We start from the raw sequence: 19,490 nt of genomic DNA on the forward strand, positions 1-19,490 counted from the left end.
TTTAAAAAATCATTTAGGCCTATATCATTTTGAGATTTTCGACAAATCAGTTCGTAGAAAAAAAAAAAAAAAAAAAAAAATTTTGTAACTTGAAAAATTACACGTTTTATACAAACAAATAATTCCTTTAAAATTGTTAGTCTACGATCATAAATAACAATGATTTATCGTTTAAAAAAAAAAATTGACATCATTATAATGTTTTCTAATTGCACCTATAAGTGTCTCGAGTTCCTAATAAGTCCTAATTCGTAGGTTTATCAAAAGTCCGTCAATTTGAGGACATGTCCTCCTTAATGTCCGCCATGCACTGTCCTAAAGTACAAAGTATATTAAGCGTATATTAAGCGTATAGTTGAATTAATTAGTTACGATCAGTTGTGTAATTAAATTTGTAATAGATCTAGACTAACAATAATAAATCTGTTTTTTGTTTAGAGCAATTTCATGCGTTTAGCTTTCTCAATACGCTATGATCCTAACACTTGTCTGGACCACTTAGGAAAGGGGTTTTGATTGATCAATATTCAATAACATTGTAAATACAATTTATATATACACATATATTATTTTTTACTCTCCTTGTTTGGAGGTCTAGGGGAAATTTCACCGTCCCGCAGTTTGAGAAACGGTACACATATATATATATAGGTCACTGTGATTCCTTTATAATTATCAGCCAATAAAAAAAATTGTTGACTTCACCCCGGTGTTAATAAAGTTTACTCGTTCTTTATTTCCGGAAAAAAGGAATGGTTGGTTGTTTAGATTTGTAGACGAACTAGGAGTGTATAAAAATGAGAGTTGAAAAGTGTTTTTTCTGCTCTTCACCAATTTATCCAGGTCATGGTATTCATTTCGTTCGTAACGACAGTAAGGTGAGCTATTCTATAGAATACTAATTAATATAGATCTAACAATCTAAGTTATATTATCTAGTTTTAGTTTATAGAATCTAGATCTAATTCTTACTCTTACTCTTAGTCTTAGTCGACTTAGTCTTAGCCTTAGCAGTACTGCAGTAGCTTACTCTTACTCTTAGTCAGTCTTAGTATTATAGTTGGGTTAGTAGACATAGTTCTAGGACTAAAGTAGATCTATAATAAATTTAATTAATAATAATACTATAATAGTATTTAATAACTATTAGTATTAGTAGTATTAAGTATTAGACATTATTAGTATTATTACTATTAACTATGTATGATGAGTCTGAGTTGTTGACTATTGTCAGTATTGACTGAGAGTGACTATTATTGAGTATTGTCTATAATACTAAACTGTCTAAACTTTATAATTAATACGATTATAGGTAAATAAAACCGTAAATTACTAAATTGTAAATAGTATATAGATGGATGTTGTTATTGGCCTCCTGAGTCCTTGAACTTACTCCTTGTTTAACAACTTGTTGTCACCTTGATCATTATCATTATTATGATTACCCACTCTGTGAGTGTGACTGTTGTCACTGAGGCTCAGTCTACGTACTCTGTACAGGCGTAACGCCTAAGTCACTAACTTATAACGATTACGATGTAGAATTGTAGGCCTAGAAATCTAGATTCAATCTAGAATCTAGAACTAATCATCTAACAGATTCTATCACAATGTTGAATGTATGTAGTACTCATAAACACTTTTTCAGCCCTTTTTCGGAGAGACACTTCTGTCCAAATACAATGAATAATAAATAACACATTGCAGGTTAAACTTAATTCTTAAGTGGAAAGTCCGATGGATTTTCAAATTGGAGTTATTGACATACCGGTATTTACATTTTGCGTAAAAAGTTGTAATTGTAAACATTTTACCTTTTTTTTATTTAAATGCTTAGAAACATTTATATTTAATAAATCAGTCAGTAAATTCTTGATATCTAAAAAAAAAAATGTCTTGAAATTTCGTTTTTAAGCGTAGACAAACATCACTTCCCTCGACAATACTGAAATGGAGGGTTAAAAAAAAGGGATATAGAATTTGAGGGCTAGAAAATAGTGCTGGGGTTGGGGAGTATTGTAATGCAGGCCATTTTATTGAGGGGCATTAAAAGAGCTTTCCTGGCAAAATAAACATACATACTAACTATTCAAGCTGTAATGTAGCATGGTTATCGGCTAGCCTCTCTATAATTATAATTGTTCTATAGACTAATGTTACATCTATGTATAGATCTAAATCTAGACTAGTCTAATATTTAATAATATATATAGGGTTAGATTTTTAGACTCTTTTAAAACTTGTATAGATCTTTGACTGTATCTTGAGGTTCGACACCCGACTCAGGCAGAGATGTGTTTACTGAGTGCCTAAAGAAAATCTTCTCCCATCCCTCTGGTCCACTAATGAGATTGGACCGTAATGCTCTGTGCACTGTATAAGCATGAAAGTAGCGCTATATAAAAAGCTAAGAAAGATATAAAAGTTGTCATTGTTTGTTAGGGGAGGGGTGGGGTAAAAACTACCAGATAATTTACTTTTTACAAATAAGTCAGATATATTTTTTATAGCATTGTCAACTAGTTTCAAACTTAGAAATACATATTACTGGCTCTGTTTATGCGGATGATTTAAGCACAAATGTGTGTTCTGCAACCTTCGAGAGAGCTCTCCAGATGTCTTGTCAGAGGCTTTTTGCTGCCAGCTGCTTCTCTCTAGGCCGTTGGGGGCAAAACTGTGCCATAGTTAATATTTATAGTTCTTCTGGGTGGCGCCTCAATATGCAAAAAAAAAAAAAAAAAAGATTGCACACAGCTTGGTTAAATTAAAAAATACATAAATGTGTAAGAACAAAAGGTTTTGTTGGCACCTCTTTTGAGGGTAGAATCCAGCTACACTGCTCAAAGCAATAGTTTAAAAAAAAAAAAAAATCTGCCAGGATAAAGCACTTTTGTATGAGACTTACTAAACATTTTTAAAATTGTGTTTTCTTATTTTCATTCATTTAATATAGATTTTTAGATTTTGTCGCTCCAAATGTCACAAAGCTTTCCAGAAGAAACGTAATCCTCGCAAGGCCAGATGGACTAAAGCATTTAGAAAAGCAGCTGGTAAGGAGCTGACAGTGGATCCAAGCTTAGAGTTTGAGAAGAGAAGAAATGAACCTGTCAAATATAACAAAGAACTCTGGCAAACCACAAGTGAGTATCTGATTGCCAGTTAGGCGTTCATGTGTTTGCAAGCCTGACCTAATTTTTACTTCAAATTAGGAAGAAGTTTGAAGCTCTAGTCTTCAATAACTTCCCATCACCGTTCCATTAATCAAAAGAAAATTCTGAAAATTATATAAGGTTTTGCCCTGTGAGAACATTTTATTAGGAAAACATTCTCAAAGAACAATCTATTAATGTTATCCTCAAATATATATGCTATTTAAGTATTGCGTAAAGAGCATTCTCTGGGTGGTGGCTGATTGGTAAAGTGCTTGGATTCCTAACCAAAGGGTCCCGGGTTCGAATCTTGATAAAGACTGGGATTTTTTTTTATTTCTGGATTTAAAGGTGCCCCTGAGTCCACCCAACTGTAATGGGTGACCCATATTTTTGGGGAAAGGCTTTTGGACATTGTGCTGACCACATTACACCTTCATTAATCGCCAGCCATAGAAAAGGATGACCTTTACATCATCTGCTTGATACATCGCTAGGTCTTTATTCTATTTAAGTTACCAGTAAAGAACATCCTATTTAAATTTAAGCATCTGATTAAATCTCAAAACTCTAATAGGAAACTAGTATTTTAATTCAGTGACTTTATCAAAGTATTGTATCATCACTCTCATTGCAAATTAAAAGTATTGTTGCTTTTCTTCTGCAGTCAAAGCCATGAAAAGAATTGAAGAAATTAAAGTTAGAAGACAAAACTTTTTCATAGCCAACAGGTGAGAATGTCTTTTGATCACATTCTATAGAATTTTTTATCAATTTTAATTTTCTCTCATAGCTTTTCCTTTTTTTACTAAGCAAAGTATACCCGTGGTATCTAGTGACAATGGACATAATTCTATATATTTTTTGTAATTACGTTTTGTTTTGTTATTTCAGATTGAAAAAAGGTAAAGAATTGAGAAAGGCAGCAGACTTGAGAGAAGTCAAAGACAACATCCATCTCATCAAATCACCAGCAGGTTGGTACTACTTTTTTTTACATTTTTCTACTTTTTAATATATTTCTGATAGTGAATGTATTCTACTTCATCTCAATAGTTCCTGTTGGTACAGCGTTTTGAAATGCATTTTTGACAGCTAACTTTGATGTTCTTTAGACTATTAGAGTTGGGTTTGATAGAGATATAGATTGCTTTTGCCGTCATGGTCCTATTAAACAGTTTTATATAAATATATATTTTTAACAATTTAAATACAATTTTATAACAGCTTACTGTATATTACAAATTGTACTACTGTGGGGTATTTTATAGTAATAAAAAGTAGCTTCTCATGAAATTGAAGCATTATGATAAGTTGTGCTGGTTTAACTAGAATTCATTTGTCAGATGTCGAGATTTTAAACTTGTACGAGCCATACTGTAAGTGAATGCAGTAGCAGTATCATAAAAAAACACATTTCAGATTTTATCTTTAGCTGTGAAGAGCCATACAGTAAGTGAATCCAGTAGCAGCATCATAAAAAAAAAAAAGCATTTCATATTTTATCTTTGGATGTGAAGAGAAGGACTAATAAATGATTTTTTTTTTTAAATTATTCTTGGGATGTCCAGCTATGTAATCACTTTTAGACTTGTGTCATCCATTCTATACTACAGTACACATTGTCATTTGATCTTTGCTATGTCCTCATGTCCTCTTTGATTGCATAGAAAAAGTTTCGCCCTTGTACTTTTGTTTTAGTGGGGTTATCTGAAGGACTAAAAAAAAAATTTTTTTTTTAGATGCTTACACTTTTACATATTTTTGTATTGATTATATTTGACCAGCGAAACAGATGAGCTTAGAATTATCTGATACAAATGTTCTATGTTAACTCTGATGAGCTTACAATTATCTGATACAAATGTTTTCTGTTTAACTCTGATGAGCTTACAATTATCTGAAACAAATGTTCTATGTTAACTGATGAGCTTTCAGTTATCTGAAACAAATGTTCTATGTTAACTCTAATGACCTTTCAGTTATCTGAAACAAATGTTGTTTGTTAACTCTGATGAGCTTACAATTATCTGACACTAATGTTTTCTGTTAACTCCCCAGCTGGTCTGAAACAGAGAAGACAGTTAGTGGAGGTTATACAGGAGCAGGATGTGCAAGCCATGGAATCTAATTAAGCTGTGAATAGCTTGTAGAGATGAACGATTGTCAATTAAATATAATGCCACAGTTTTCTATGTTGTTCCGAGTCAACTCATTTACAACTATTATAACGAAACACAGTTACAACAATTGAGAAACTAGTTAACCCATTAGCTCCTTCTGCAGTAGGAAAAAAAAACGTTTTCCCGTTTTAGTCCTAAACCGTTGTAGAACATTTCTAACATCCCCTATTCTTCTTCTTCATTCTCATTTTTATGTTGGAGCGTTCAGATGACTAGACCAGCATTTGAGATGAACTGCGCAGTGGTTTCCAAACCATATAGTTTTCTTTCTATTGGGGTGTTTTGGGGCTAGTGTCTTGTACGGGCCTCTTGGTAAAGAGAGCAGTTTTGGAGGACGTGGTCAGCATTCTCTGGTGACACTACACTTGGGCAGATTTCACTGGTTCCAATTTTGAGCTTCTGGTACATATGTTATCCTCTACTCAATATACTTGCTTTAGACTTTTTATAAAGAAGATTTCTTCTAGTCTCGTTGCAAGCATGATTACAAATCATTTTGGGGATTACCATTTTTAATAAAATCTGGAATATTTGTATTACTTAAATAATTTTTCAAACAAACAGGCCCATAGCCCTAGTGTATAAGCCCCCTCGTGGGAAAATGAGTATTTTTGAAGCTCTTTTATTTTTTTAAAGTTGTTTGATTATATGTATTAGATCTTAAATTTGATTATTTTTTCAAAATAAATATTTAGGATTTTTTTAAATTTGGAGTTATCCCTCTTTGCTTAGGGCATGAGAAGAGTTTTTCTTAACCAGAAATAGGAGCTTTTGGGTTAATAGCGCAGAATAGGAAGAAAGCTGAAGTTGATTGAATTTCACAAATAGATTAGAATTTGTATAAAGTAGTGAAGTAAATGTACAATGACAAAATTGCTCAGAATAATAAAATGCACAACACCAGCTGATTTTAGTTCAACTGTGAATATATTTTTCTTTAAGGCATTCAACAAACAATAGCAAACACATGTGAATGATAAATCTGCAAGAGCCTTTCAAGTATAAAGTTGTCAAATGTAAAACAAGTGTATCACAAAGCTAATTTTGTTTTAGTCAAATATATGTCTACAATTCAGAGATTAGCGGAAATTTTACTACAATTCAGACTAGACTAGAACTATAAATAGACATAATTTCTCAAACAAAATTGGTTTTCAAATTTAAAATAAGTTAAATTAGTGAAGAGTTTCCTACAAAACTCCTTTGTTACCTCAAAGTTAAAACCTTGCTCAAACAAAAAAAAAAAATACTCACATAAGCATAGTATTTATAGAATGAGAATTTCCAGAAACAAAAAATACAGCAATCTAGAATTTACTAATCATTTCACTCTACCAAAGTCTTAGCCTTGCTTTGTAGCTATGCATACAATTGCAGGAAATTTGATAAAGAGATTTTAAGTTTCTGTTTAGTCCAAAAAGAGTACTGGTACTAAATTCTTTGAAAAAAAAAATTAAATTGAATTCCTTTACTTTTGGATACTATTACATTGTTGTTTTAAATTGTATTTAAACTAATTAAAGTAAAGGTTTTAATCATATTAGAGTTAAAGTCTCTAATCAAGAAGAACCACAAGGTTAACATTGATATGGATTGGACATAATCTTTATTGAAGTAACATCTGTAAAGGTGTGTTGTCTATTGCATTGTTGTTTTTTTAAATTGTATTTATACTAATTAAAGTAAAGGTTGTTTTAATCATATTAGAGTCAAAGTCTCTAATCAACAAGATTAACATTGATATGGATTGGACTTAATCTTTTTTTGAAGCAACATCTGTAAAGGTGTGTTGGGAATAGATTCCTATTTAATTATGCGGTCCATCTTGATGTGACACAACTCGGCAACAGTTACACTCACACAGTTAATATGGGAATCAATAAAATCTTTTCAAACAGTTTATTCCTGTCCAGTATGCCATTTTATACAAATTGTGCTTCTTAATATAAGAAAATTGCCTAAAACAAACTTTCATATAATGAAAAAGAAAGAATTGGACAAACTATCCAGTAGTCCAAAGTGTATTGATTTATAACAACAAGCCGATGTCAATTGAAGAAATTACAATACACTGGTAGCTAGGAAAAGAGATCAAGATTGTCTTTAAAATGTTCACGTTCATTTTAAAAATGGACTCAGCATGGTAGCTATTTAATTTCTGAAAGGAAAAATTACTTGCTATTATGTCATTCTTAGATTGCCAATAGAGGATCATTGTTATAACTCTCAATCGGATATGGACATTTTAAAATGTTTTTCATTACAATGTTAACAACATTTTAAATTTATGATTTGTGCCGATAAGTAAAGATACTCAGTTACGATGATCACTTCCTGTCTTCTTTGATACAAGAGGACTAACAGGACTAATTTTGTTAAAAAATTTGTGATATTGATTTTATGTATTCTTTCTCTCTCTCTCTCTCTCTCTCTCTGTATTAAAGGGTGAAAAAAAGTAAATATGTTATTTATCAAACAACACAGTGGTTTAAATAGAACTCTGTCGTAAAATGATTTCATAAAGGTAGCACTAAATTGTTAAAAAAAGAAAGGGCCCAATTATTCTTTATTATGACCCCTAAAACATATAGGTATATATGAATATTAAAACTTCAAAAAACTCAAAACTGGTTATAAAATGAATATTATAAAGGTTAAAATGACAATATAAATATACAAAATTACATAAAAAGCTTAAACAAGCATATTTTTTTCTTTCATGCAATCAAATCCTACAACAAAGTGAATACAATGCTGAAATGTGAGGACAGCAGCTGTTGCCAGAATGTAAAGCGGCATTTTCAAAGTACACAATTAAACAATGATATTCAATCCAGGAGACTTACACAATGGTTCAATCAACAAAATATGTGTACAATTGTGTATATAGATTTTGTAAAAAAAAAAAAAAAAAAATTGCCAATGAAATATTATGAGAATTATTGTCTTTGATAAATGTCTGAAATGAAACGTTGAAATACTTGAATAAGAAATGATACTTCTATTGGTCCAAACAAATTGAAATTCAGTTTGACTACAACCCCAGCTTTACTACTATACCATAGCACTAGAGATGCAAACACAAACAGCATTCACATAAATAATGTATGCACACACACACACATGATCAGGAATGAGGCTTCTATGTACTTCTCGGTGATGACAAGTGTTAGGCGCTTCTGCCATGTGTCATATGCAGCTAAGTCAAACTCAAATAACGAAATCAAATAACACAGTCGAAAGGACAACAATAGAAGTGAGTCGACACTGATAGCAAATGTCGAACTTGAAGTTTAGTAATAACAAAGAGAACCATCAAATGTCATCAAGCTATATCTCCATTAAAAACTGCCTCTCTCTAAAGCCGTCAAAAGAAGTCTGTTTACTTTTCGATATTCTTCCTAAAATTCAAGTCTTGTTTTTACTAGTCACGTCATTGTCTCTAAGTCAAAATGTTCCCTTTCTATGAAACAAGTAACTAATTTCTAATCGTGCCATAACACAAGTGACCATGAAACACCCTGACTGAAAGTGGGATATTTCACAACTAAATAATTATTTCAGTTGAACTATTTCTGGACCAAGATATGCATATAACAACTAAAGAACTATCCAATCAGCAGCTAATTATTTAATGAAAGGAACAGTTTGTTATCCCTAATACACGCAGTGCTTTGGAATAAATGTCTCTGAAGTTGAATGAGGATAGTTCTATATGAGGAACACTTGTCCTCAGAATGGTGAAACCTAACTCTGAACACTGGTAATAAAAATTCATTTACTAGCTCTACAAATTAGATGACAGAGATGTAATGTTGAAAGCTTCAATGTGTGTTATGTATTCTAGACTGTCATGTTAATAGTCCTGGGTTCAAGCCCTTCCCACTGCCATTCCCTGGTGTCCTGTGGGAGATATGGGCTCATTTGTAATAATCTTCAATAGAAAAATTTAGCAAAAAGATATACAATTTTAACATGGGATATGTGGCCTAGTCCCTTAAACCCCTTCGCTATCTATGAAGGAAGTTAGTTTGAATACCAGCCTGGTAAATGCAACACAGAGACCTCTCAGACACTCCTCCAACCCACCCACAGGTCCACACAAAAATTGGACCATAGCGCACTGAGCATGGCATAGTTTGAAAGAAACACTAAAGAAAAATAGTTTTAGATCTTTCCCTGACAACTAATGTATATTACAAGAGCGTCTTGGTCATTTCAAACTGTAAAATTAAAAAAGTTTTTTTATTGAGAGCCATGTGATTGCAAGTGGAAATTATTTTCAATAATATTAAAACATTGTTGTATCGGGGAAGAAGAAATAGTATCTACAAACATTCACATCAACAGTAATGTAACAGAAACATAACTAAAATACAAGACTTTATTATGAACCATACTATGAGAAGCGAGCCATAACAGTATTTAAACATTATGCAAGTGATCAATGCAGGGAATAATGTTCAGACTTGTATATCATTTTAAAAAATGTCTACTGTAGAAAGAACTATATGAGAACCAATATGTTTAAAAATAAAATATTACAATACCGGTATGTATCATTGAGCAACAATTTCAAAAGGCCTTAGTTAAACTCTTGATCCCAAAGCTAGAACTATGGTAGCTCTATAAAACATGTACTTTCCTTGTGTCTTTTATTCATGGCCTATGCAACCAACATAATGATGAACTTTAATTTATTGTAAATAGTTTTACGGCAATGTGTTTTTTCATATTCATATAATGAAGTTGACTCTTGATAGTCTGGCATTTCAGAGTCCAAATCACTCAATAATCCAACTTAAAGTGTCCTTTAGTAAAGTATGGGCAAGCTGAAATCGTAGGTTTTTTTTATCAATTTTTTTCATCTATTGTTTATTTTATACCCTAGAGAGTATCTTGCCAAATCATAAATAGAATGCTTAAATTCTTTGAATTAAAGCTAACCTTTTGTGATCTATAATCCAACACCCCCTCTGGTCCTGTAACTGTTGGACTATAAAGGGACAACTTTATTATGATTTATGTTGTATTCGAGAATACAAAAAGAAAATTTTCCCCCTGAACCACAACTAGAAGAAATTAGCTTCATTTCAATATTGAACACACAGTTTAGATTTCTCTATCAGCCTCATACATAGTCACTGTCTGAACATTCAGATCACTTAATTATAGAATGCATAATCAATCATTTGTTAGATGTCTGTTGTCAGTATGATCACATGACGCAAACAGAGCAAAGATGTTAGAAAATATTTGAACACATTTTCTAAAAACTAGCATCAGTGTGAATGGGAAAAATCACAAAAGGTAACGGCACAGTACATTCAAGCCATTGGACATTTCCAGCCCACAGTTCTTTATTGCACATTATTTAAAAGCCATTGATTTTTTTTTTCCAAGTCTCCACGCCTTCTTTCCTCAAGTCATGCTATTTTTATCTTAGACTCTATCATAAAATGATACTAGAAATACAATTGATGTGTGTTTATACAAATGGGCCACAAAGTGTATGAAAAGATTGGACTTGTTCTCATGACGTTTTTCTGATCGTGATCCGACATCTTAAGGAACAAATACACAAGTACAAAAGTTTAAAATGAAATATAAAACTTGTACTAAATGGTCATAAAACCAAACGTAAAACAGTTTAGAAATAATGGACGTAAAGAAAGTAAAGAAAGTCAACTGATTAGAAGCACACATTATAAAAATAACTGCCTATTTTCATTGTGCAATATCAACAAAAAAAAAACAATTTCCATACATCAAAATCTACAATGCAATACAATATTCTACAATCGGTTTCTTTATCATTTTTTTCTCTTCTCTAAGTAGTTATTCTAGCTACTTACGACTATTATACATTAGCTTTATTTTGTAACAAAATCACAACTTTAGTACTTGATATTATAGCAGGATAAAAAAATAAACTATAGTAAGAAGTTAACATGAACATTTGGATACACTCTGCTGGGTGCTGTCTTCTTTTTTCAACTTAATCTTGTGCTCAGATCCAACAGCGGGGAAAGAGTCAGAGAATCCTTCCAGCTCTGCATGTTTGGCCATCATTTCTTCGATAAGAAACCTAGAGGAGAAAAATATTCAAAATATTCAATTGAAATGCTGCCATTCTATCATTATGCCATGAACTAATATGTGTGTCACAGGATCTTGTTTGTTAAATGTTTTAGATGTTTCGGATGTTCCTTCAGAGTTGAAGATAATTACTTCCTAGTCCAAACCTCCCGCAGGAAGACGGGGGATGGGAGCGGGCAGGGTTTGAACCCGGGACCATCGATAAATCTGAACAACAGACCAGCGTGCAAACCGCACGACCAGGCTGCCATATTTGAGGTGTCAAATATGTGACAGGTTGTTCTTGAGGAGGTGTCAATGTCACAAGATGTTCCTGTGATGCCAGGGATACTGATATTAGATCTAAATATCTTAAGAGATTCAAATAATGAAGATCTTTTACTTCAAATACAAAACTTTAATTCATGAACTAGGAATCACTCACAATATACAAAATGTACAAATGAAACTGTATCAATTGAATATCTTCTTCAGAGCTCGTTAACAAATAAATTCAAACAAATATATATTAATTCTATCTACAACTGAGAATATATGTAACTTGTCTCTTTAAGTTCTATCTGACAACTGACGAGTTTTTACCAGCTAAAACCAACCCCACAATTCTCAGCAAAACCACGCTCAAATGACATGATCAGATGACATCATAGCTCTTCTGTCTTCAAATTTTCTAGAAAAAAAGTGGGAGCTTATTACTATGGTTACTTTTTGGGAAAAGTCAAATTTAGATGCAGCTAGATTGCTACGTGACAATGTGACTCAATGCAAAAAGGGTTTACCATTTTTTAAACATAAAATAAACTAATATGTGACTAAATGCAACAAAAGGTTTGTCTTCTGACAGATTTAAGAAGGTATTAAGTAATCCTTTTTTTGAAACTAGAAAAACATGAAAAGGGTTCACAAGTACTTTCTCTATTATAGCTCTAAGTATTGCTTATTTTATCTAGTTTAATAAGATGCTGATAAATAACACTTTGGTTAGCTTTCAAGAATGAAGTGAACATTTGTATTTATCCAGAGTCTTAGGATACTGCTGACTCACTTTAGGCATGGCCAGCATAACACCTGGCTACCACTCACTAAGCCAGAGAGACTTGTGATATAGGCAGTCAAAAATTTAACTTGTAGCTCATATTTATTTTCAAGATTAATATTAACACCCCCCCCACACACACACACTTTTTTTTTTAAGTGGCTAATTTGAAGACAAGATTTTTTATACCCCAGAACATAAAATAATGTCATATCTCAAGAAGACATTTTTCAGTTACTCAGCTAGTATGTATAAACTACTAGATAAATAAATGACTGTCAAATATAAATAAAAAGTTGTTGTTGTTTTTTTTCAGGTTTTATTGTGTTTTTGTGTGTGTGTTTTTATCTGACATTCAAAGATTTCTCTGTGATGGTTCTTACCCCATAGATTCTTCTATCATTGTGCCTTCCTTCACGGATGTTTCACTCCAACCTAGAAAGTCATGTTCTCTGCAAAGTTCTTCAATCTCATCCTGAGTGACTTCCCTGTTTGCAGTATCATCATTCTAATAAACAAATGAAATGAATTTTTAAAAGTTGACACTTTCAAAGAACTAGAAGATCTTAATTAGCAGAACTTGACATGAATGATACTAAAACTAAATACGTTATGAACAAGAGATGAACAATACCATAGAATTGTAGACTGCTTGTTTCAAAAAGTAGAAACCATTCAATGTCTAGGATATACAATAAATTCTGAAAATGATTTAAATATACCTAGAAAAGCTACAACTAGACAGACATTCTATTGCAGAAACCAGACATTCTGTAGCAGAAACCAGACATTCTATTACAGAAAACTATCATGGAACCAGTTTGCAAGTGTGACCTGAGCAAATAAAATAACAAGAGAAAACCTGCAAATGACTTGGGAAAAGAAAGCCTAAATTGATAAAACTGAATAGAGGACATACACCAACCAGACTCTAATCCAATGATATGAAGACCCACCTAGAGTAACAGAAATAAACCAAGGTGACTAAGAACAGGCCACATTGAAAGGATGTACAAAGAACAGAAGGTAGAAAAAAAAAAGAGTTTTTGCAAAAGCCAAAAGTTAGGTAACCCAGGTCAGACCACAAATAAGATTCCTTTACGATGTAGAGAAAGAACTACTGAATTCAGGCATCGAGATGAAAAATAAATCAGGAGAAATCTGAATGGAAGTGTTTACTTGAAATGATGGAATAAATCACTTCTGATAGTAGACTACTAGAAAAGGATGAGATTATTTCTCTATCAAAGCTGGAAACAGAAGAGGCAGAAGCCTTGGGATTTCAGGGAACAGAATACAAAACAGTACATTATAAAATATGAGGCGCTGTGGCTGAGCGGTAAAGTGCTTGGCTTCCGTACCGTGGTCCGAATCCTGGTGAAGACTGGGATTTTTAATTTCGGGATCGTCTGGCACCTGGAAGTCCACTCAGCTCTAATGGGTACCCGACATTAGTTGGGGAAAAGTAAAGGCAGTTGGTCTTTGTGCTGGTCACATGACACCCACGTTTACCGTAGGCCACAGAAACAGATGACCTTTACATCATCTGCCATATAGACCACAAGGTCTGAAAGGGGGAACTTTACTTTACTTTTTTACTTTATAAAATGATACATATAACATATAAATGTATAACACCTGGAAGGATGGCTTCCCTGAAATGGTAAAAAAACTTAGTTGCCAGCACCATCTGGTTTACCTTATTTGCTAACAGGAGACAAGGCACCGGTGACCCATCAACGAGAGTACACTTCTGGTCCAGATCTTTCTTCCACTTGACACAACTCTGAAAAGTATTCTTCTGGGTCAGGTCAAACATGACCAAGCAGGCGTGGGCATCTTTATAGTAAACACGGGTCATGGAAGTAAAGCGTTCCTGGCCTAAGGGTCAAACAAAAAACATACATTAGGTACACTTTTGATATGATGCTTGCAGAGTAATGCCCCTTTAGGAAAAGTTATTGATTTTTAGCACCCCCCCCCCCCATACGAAAAAACTGCTATTATTTTTGAGCTATCTGTTTGTCCATCAGACTGTCATATTTAGATGTAGAAAACTGTAAGTGCTATCAAAAAAATTCAATTGGCTTTTATCAAGTTTAAAACAGCTGTGGAGGAAGCATTTGCCTCTTTTGAAAGCAAACTATTACAACTCAGACCAAATCCACTGCAAGACAGCAAGGGACTCCAGGGTTCAAACTCTGAAACATCCTGATGACTGCCTGATCTGCACAATGCATGACCATGACAAATATATAAATGTATAATGCTTGTAGTAAAACATACCTGCAATGTCCCAAAGCTGCAGTTTGATGTTGCATTTATCAGACCATTTGATAACTTTTAAAGCAAAATCAACTGAAGAAAAAAAATGTGTACAGAAAGTTTACAACAATACACTGACTTTGGCTCATAAAACAGTTGTCACAATCTAGATGAATAAGTTTATAAAACTTTAAATATGAGTTCCTGAGAAGAAATCCCTATCTAGGTCAAGTGTTGAGAGTTTCACAACTGAGGTATTAAAAATAAGGTCCACTAACAGCTCAAATAGTACAAATTTAAGTAATCTAATAAAAATCTGTTGTAAATATGTTATATTTATAAAAGTACTTTGCCCAATCTCAAATTTTAGTAGTCAACCTCCCGGATAAAGACCAGTTTTTTCCCAGGGTCAATGAAACAGTGTTTTGAGGATCTCAGTTCTAAAATATTTCCCTCTACTATCATTACGTTATACCCCATTATACCTCTACATGAGCTTATTGCAATACTGAAGGTTCCAGGATTGCATAGCACATTACATTGGGGTCCATCTATACTTCATAAACCATCTGTCAGACTCCTGATCTTATAGCTAAGTAAAGCCCCCTTTCAGACCTTGTCATCTATCGGGTAGATGATGTAAAGGTCATCTGTTTCTATGGCCCACAGTTAACGATGATGTCATAATATAAGGCCAGCACAACGAACAACTCCCTTTACTTTTCCTAAACTAATGTCAGGTACCCATTAAAGCTGGGTGGACTCAGAAGCACCCAAAAGATTCCAAAAGTAAAAATCCCAGTCTTCACCAGGTTTCAAACCCGGGACACTGGTTTGGAAGCCAAGTGCTTTACCACTCAGCCACCGCACCTCCGATCTTATAGTAGTGTGCTCAAAACTAAGTTCCTTACATCCCAACACAAAAACAGATTGGACAAGAATGAACTGAGCATGCTATAACATGAAAGGTGAAGGTTACAAAAACTCAAAAGTTTGATTTGTAATGGATGAGGAAATCTGCCCAACTTTAAGAGATTATTTGTAACACAAATTTCTGCAGGGTAGAGTTATTGGCCCTCAAATGACATCATCATAAATCATAGGAACATGCTGGTGATTTCTACTTCACATCACAAAGAGATCAAGTATTCAAAGTAAAGTAATGTTCCCCCTTTCAGACCTTGTGGTCTATAAGGCAGATGATGTAAAGGTCATCTGTTTCTGTGGCCTACGGTTAACGAGGGTGTCATGTGGCCAGCACAATGACCAACTGTCTTTACTTCTCCTCAACTAACGTTAGGTACCCATTAGAGCTGGGAGGACCCAGAGGCGCTCGAAGATCCTGAAGTTAAAAATCCCAGTCTTCATCAGGATTCGGACCCCGGTTCGGTAGCCAAGCGCTTTACCGCTCAGCCACCGTGCCTCCAAGTATTAAAAGGAACACTATAATTATTTTTTTTAAATGTTAAAATGAACTTGTGCTAATGGGTAAATTTTAAATATCACACTGACCTCCAATGGTCATCTTGTAATCTCGTCTAAAAGAGTCATTGACATACTTCTGTACAAAAGACGTTTTTCCGACAGTAGGATCACCAATGACAATGACTTTGAACAAGACTTCTGTCATGGTGATATTAATGCTATATTAGTAACAGCAACAGAGCATAGACCAATTTCTCAACCTCCTGTTTTCATGTCTTCATGGCACTGTCACTATAGTAACAGTTAAATACCTGTATAAAAAAAAAAATGTTTACAAGAAAATTTAAAGATAAACAACGGCAGATTGACTAATACAAGTCTATAAAAATACAATTCTAGATCTATTAGTCAACTAAGTCAGTCTTAGTCTATAGTCACTCTAGAATCTAGATAATAGATCTATGACTGATGTCTATCGCCTATTGTTTTTTTGAGTTTTGAGGTTGCCTATTGTTTGTAACTAGATCTAGTATCTAGTATCTAGTAGTAGACCTTCTATAATATAAATCTATCATCTACTCATCTAGATTTGGCAGTGGATTTAAGAATTCTAGTCTAAAGTGTATAATTTTATTAATATTGTTATGACCCTATTGGCGGCGCAAAAGGGTTAACTATAGGCTCAGCTGACACACACGTGAATCACTCAGGTCAGCGGGGCCATGGACAAGGGACAGTACTACGATTACACGATTACACGCAAATATGACCAATGTTATGGTCATGTGATCGAAAGCCTGCATGTACGAGTGACAGTTCAAGACCGGAGAGCGTCGAGACCGGGACTGTTAGTCGGCCATGAAGTCGGTCCTGGATGAGTCCTCAGGTGTTGATGTACAAGTCCATAAAGAGAAACAGTAGAGTTTAGAGTTTTGTACGGTGATGTACAGAGTGACGTTTTAGTTGTTGATGTGTTTGATGCCAATTGTCTAGTATTGGCTGTTATCTACTTATTCACTCATTATTAAAGTACCAGATTATTTGGAGCCTTGTTGTCAAGTTGTTGATGTGTTGTGTTTAGCAGTGTTTACAGAAGGCTGGATTAGGAGAGAGATCGTAACAATATTTATTGAGTAATTGACTAAATTGACTAAATCACTACTCCACTGTCACTAGATCTATTTAATTATGATCGACTAATAATTAAACTGAATAGACATCATTAAATTCACTAGTCACTAGTGACACCTAATAATAATGACTAGAGATCTAGACCTAGATTAGTCTAGATTCTAGATCTAGATCTAGTATTAGAGTCTATAGAGTCTACTAGTTACTAGAGTCACAACTACAGACATTAGAATGTGACTAGACTTCACTAGACTATAGGCAGTGTAGGCCCCAGATCTCTAAGTATATTATAATTATTGTAGTAGATTCTACTAGAGTCTACAATCTTCAATATGAATCTAAATCTAGTCAAGATGAAGATCTATTCTACTTTACTGGTCTTTACAGACAGTAGACTCAGTAGTACTAGTCTAGTAGTAGATCTAGATCAAAATCTATATTATGATGTAATAATATTACTAATATTAAATTATATATGATTCATTATCATCATTAATGTCATTATTGTCATTATGATATAATGATTATATTTGATTATTATTATCTAGAATCTAGATTATTCTAGATCTAGATTAGTGAGTGTATAGAATAGATCTAGTAGAAGTAGCTTAGCCTTAGTCTTAGTAGACTCAGCTAGAGTAAAACTCTATTCTATATTTTAATTTTATTAAGTCTATAGAATCTCTATATCTAGATTAGTAGATCACTGGCTTAGATCTAGATCTTACCTTTAGGTATCTTTAATGCTAACAAAATAATCTCTCTTTTTCTGTCATCATTGTGGCATTATAAATAAAATCATATTTTTCATCCTGGAAGATATTTGCATACAATCACATGAAGTTTGCGGAAATCACATGACTGACCTTAAAGCACGTGATATAAGTCCAATATAGATCTAGATCTGTTTCGAATTACTGTACTAAATCAATCAATTCATGAAGATCATTCAATGACATTTTGTTTTTTTTTTAATGGAAAAAAAAAAGGGGGGGGGGAGCTATCTACGTTTATAATTGATCTAAAATCTATTTCTATCAATGAAATAAAACAGACTACTAGAAATCGATCTAGTTAATTCTAGTTGATAGTAATTTAGCGTGGTTTGTCTGTCAGAAGCCTACGTCACGTTTATACCTCAAAAGTCTTGAAAATCAAATTGCATGCTATTTTATTTAGCTCAGCTTATAGATCTAGATATGTTTCTATGTTCAACGGCTACATTTAGCAAACCTTTAGATCTTCTGGTTTAAGCACACAACCTAGATATCGATTTCGAAGAACAATGATAGACCCAAGATTTTTGACAATACAGCTTTCGTGAACTCCACAACATTTTTTGGCATTATCGGCATAATGCTAACATTATCTTATCTTATATAATACAGACGTTACTTCAAAAAAAAAAGAAGATGATTACGTGAAAGTGAACAAGAGTAAAAAAATTACCACCGACTCACATAATCGGCTTTGGAAGTAAAAAATGTGCTTAATTAATCTATGAATGTTCCAATGATGAACTATAGTGAAGTGTTCTTTTGTTATTTAAAAGAGAATCCGCCGCGTTTTTAATATTAAAAAATGTTCCTCCTTTAGGGTTTGAGTGTCAGTAACCATCGATTCAATGATCGTGTATTTTTACTGTATGTTTAACCATTCTTGTTTTTGTGATTATTACCCTACAGAGTAGGGCTGGAACAATTGGGATTTAGACTCATTAAATTGCTCCCCTGCACGGAAATCTTTAGTAAAAGGCGAAAGATTTACACGTAGTGCGGGGAAGCCAGAGTAAAGAAATTTGAGGTAAAATCAACCCCACGAAAAAAAATTTGAGACAAAATTTGGTGTATCTTATATACATATTTTGATATAAGATTATTTAAAAGAAAGAAGAAACTATCAATATTATGCATTAAGCATGTAGAACTGTTTTTAATATGTAAACATGTGTTTGATTTGTTTTTTAAATGGATATTTTTAGCAGATTGCTACTTATAGAAAATCGTTTGACAAATTAGTAATATGGTAAAAGTTGTCTCCCTTGTATTTACCAAGGATCAATAGTCTTTTTTGGATGCTTTCCCTTTTAATATTAAAATAATTATCATAATAATTTAAAATTATAAACATATTTATATTTTCATACATAATTATGAGAATATTGTTGTAACCCTGCCTTGCACCAGTGCTTGATGTGCGCAC

At 33.2% G+C, this 19,490-nt stretch overlaps 2 protein-coding genes and 1 non-coding gene across 3 annotated transcripts; 1 reads left to right on the top strand and 2 right to left on the bottom strand.

The window, feature by feature from the left end:
* The first annotated feature begins 719 nt into the window (after nucleotides 1–719).
* Nucleotides 720–5,341, top strand: LOC106076568 (probable ribosome biogenesis protein RLP24). Its single transcript, XM_056026191.1, has 5 exons — nucleotides 720–878; nucleotides 2,954–3,140; nucleotides 3,817–3,880; nucleotides 4,044–4,126; nucleotides 5,211–5,341. Exons 1-5 carry the CDS (start codon nucleotides 798–800, stop codon nucleotides 5,282–5,284), a joined length of 489 nt encoding a protein of 162 aa, XP_055882166.1. The 5' UTR covers nucleotides 720–797; the 3' UTR covers nucleotides 5,285–5,341.
* Nucleotides 5,342–6,240: 899 nt separating this feature from the next.
* LOC106070769 (ras-related protein Rab-7L1-like) lies at nucleotides 6,241–18,165 on the bottom strand. The gene is made up of 6 exons (XM_056026190.1): nucleotides 18,017–18,165; nucleotides 16,245–16,468; nucleotides 14,754–14,825; nucleotides 14,167–14,348; nucleotides 12,851–12,975; nucleotides 6,241–11,420 (listed from the first exon to the last, which is right to left on the bottom strand). The coding sequence occupies exons 2-6, from the start codon at nucleotides 16,360–16,362 to the stop codon at nucleotides 11,279–11,281; spliced, it is 639 nt and encodes a 212-aa protein (XP_055882165.1). The 5' UTR covers nucleotides 16,363–16,468; nucleotides 18,017–18,165; the 3' UTR covers nucleotides 6,241–11,278.
* Nucleotides 18,166–18,964: 799 nt separating this feature from the next.
* LOC129926105 (U5 spliceosomal RNA) lies at nucleotides 18,965–19,080 on the bottom strand. Its single transcript, XR_008777796.1, has one exon. It is a non-coding gene; the product is annotated as a U5 spliceosomal RNA (small nuclear RNA).
* Between the last annotated feature and the right edge of the window lie 410 nt (nucleotides 19,081–19,490).

This window comes from Biomphalaria glabrata, chromosome 4 (assembly GCF_947242115.1).
Source record: "Biomphalaria glabrata chromosome 4, xgBioGlab47.1, whole genome shotgun sequence".
Taxonomy (NCBI): domain Eukaryota; kingdom Metazoa; phylum Mollusca; class Gastropoda; family Planorbidae; genus Biomphalaria; species Biomphalaria glabrata.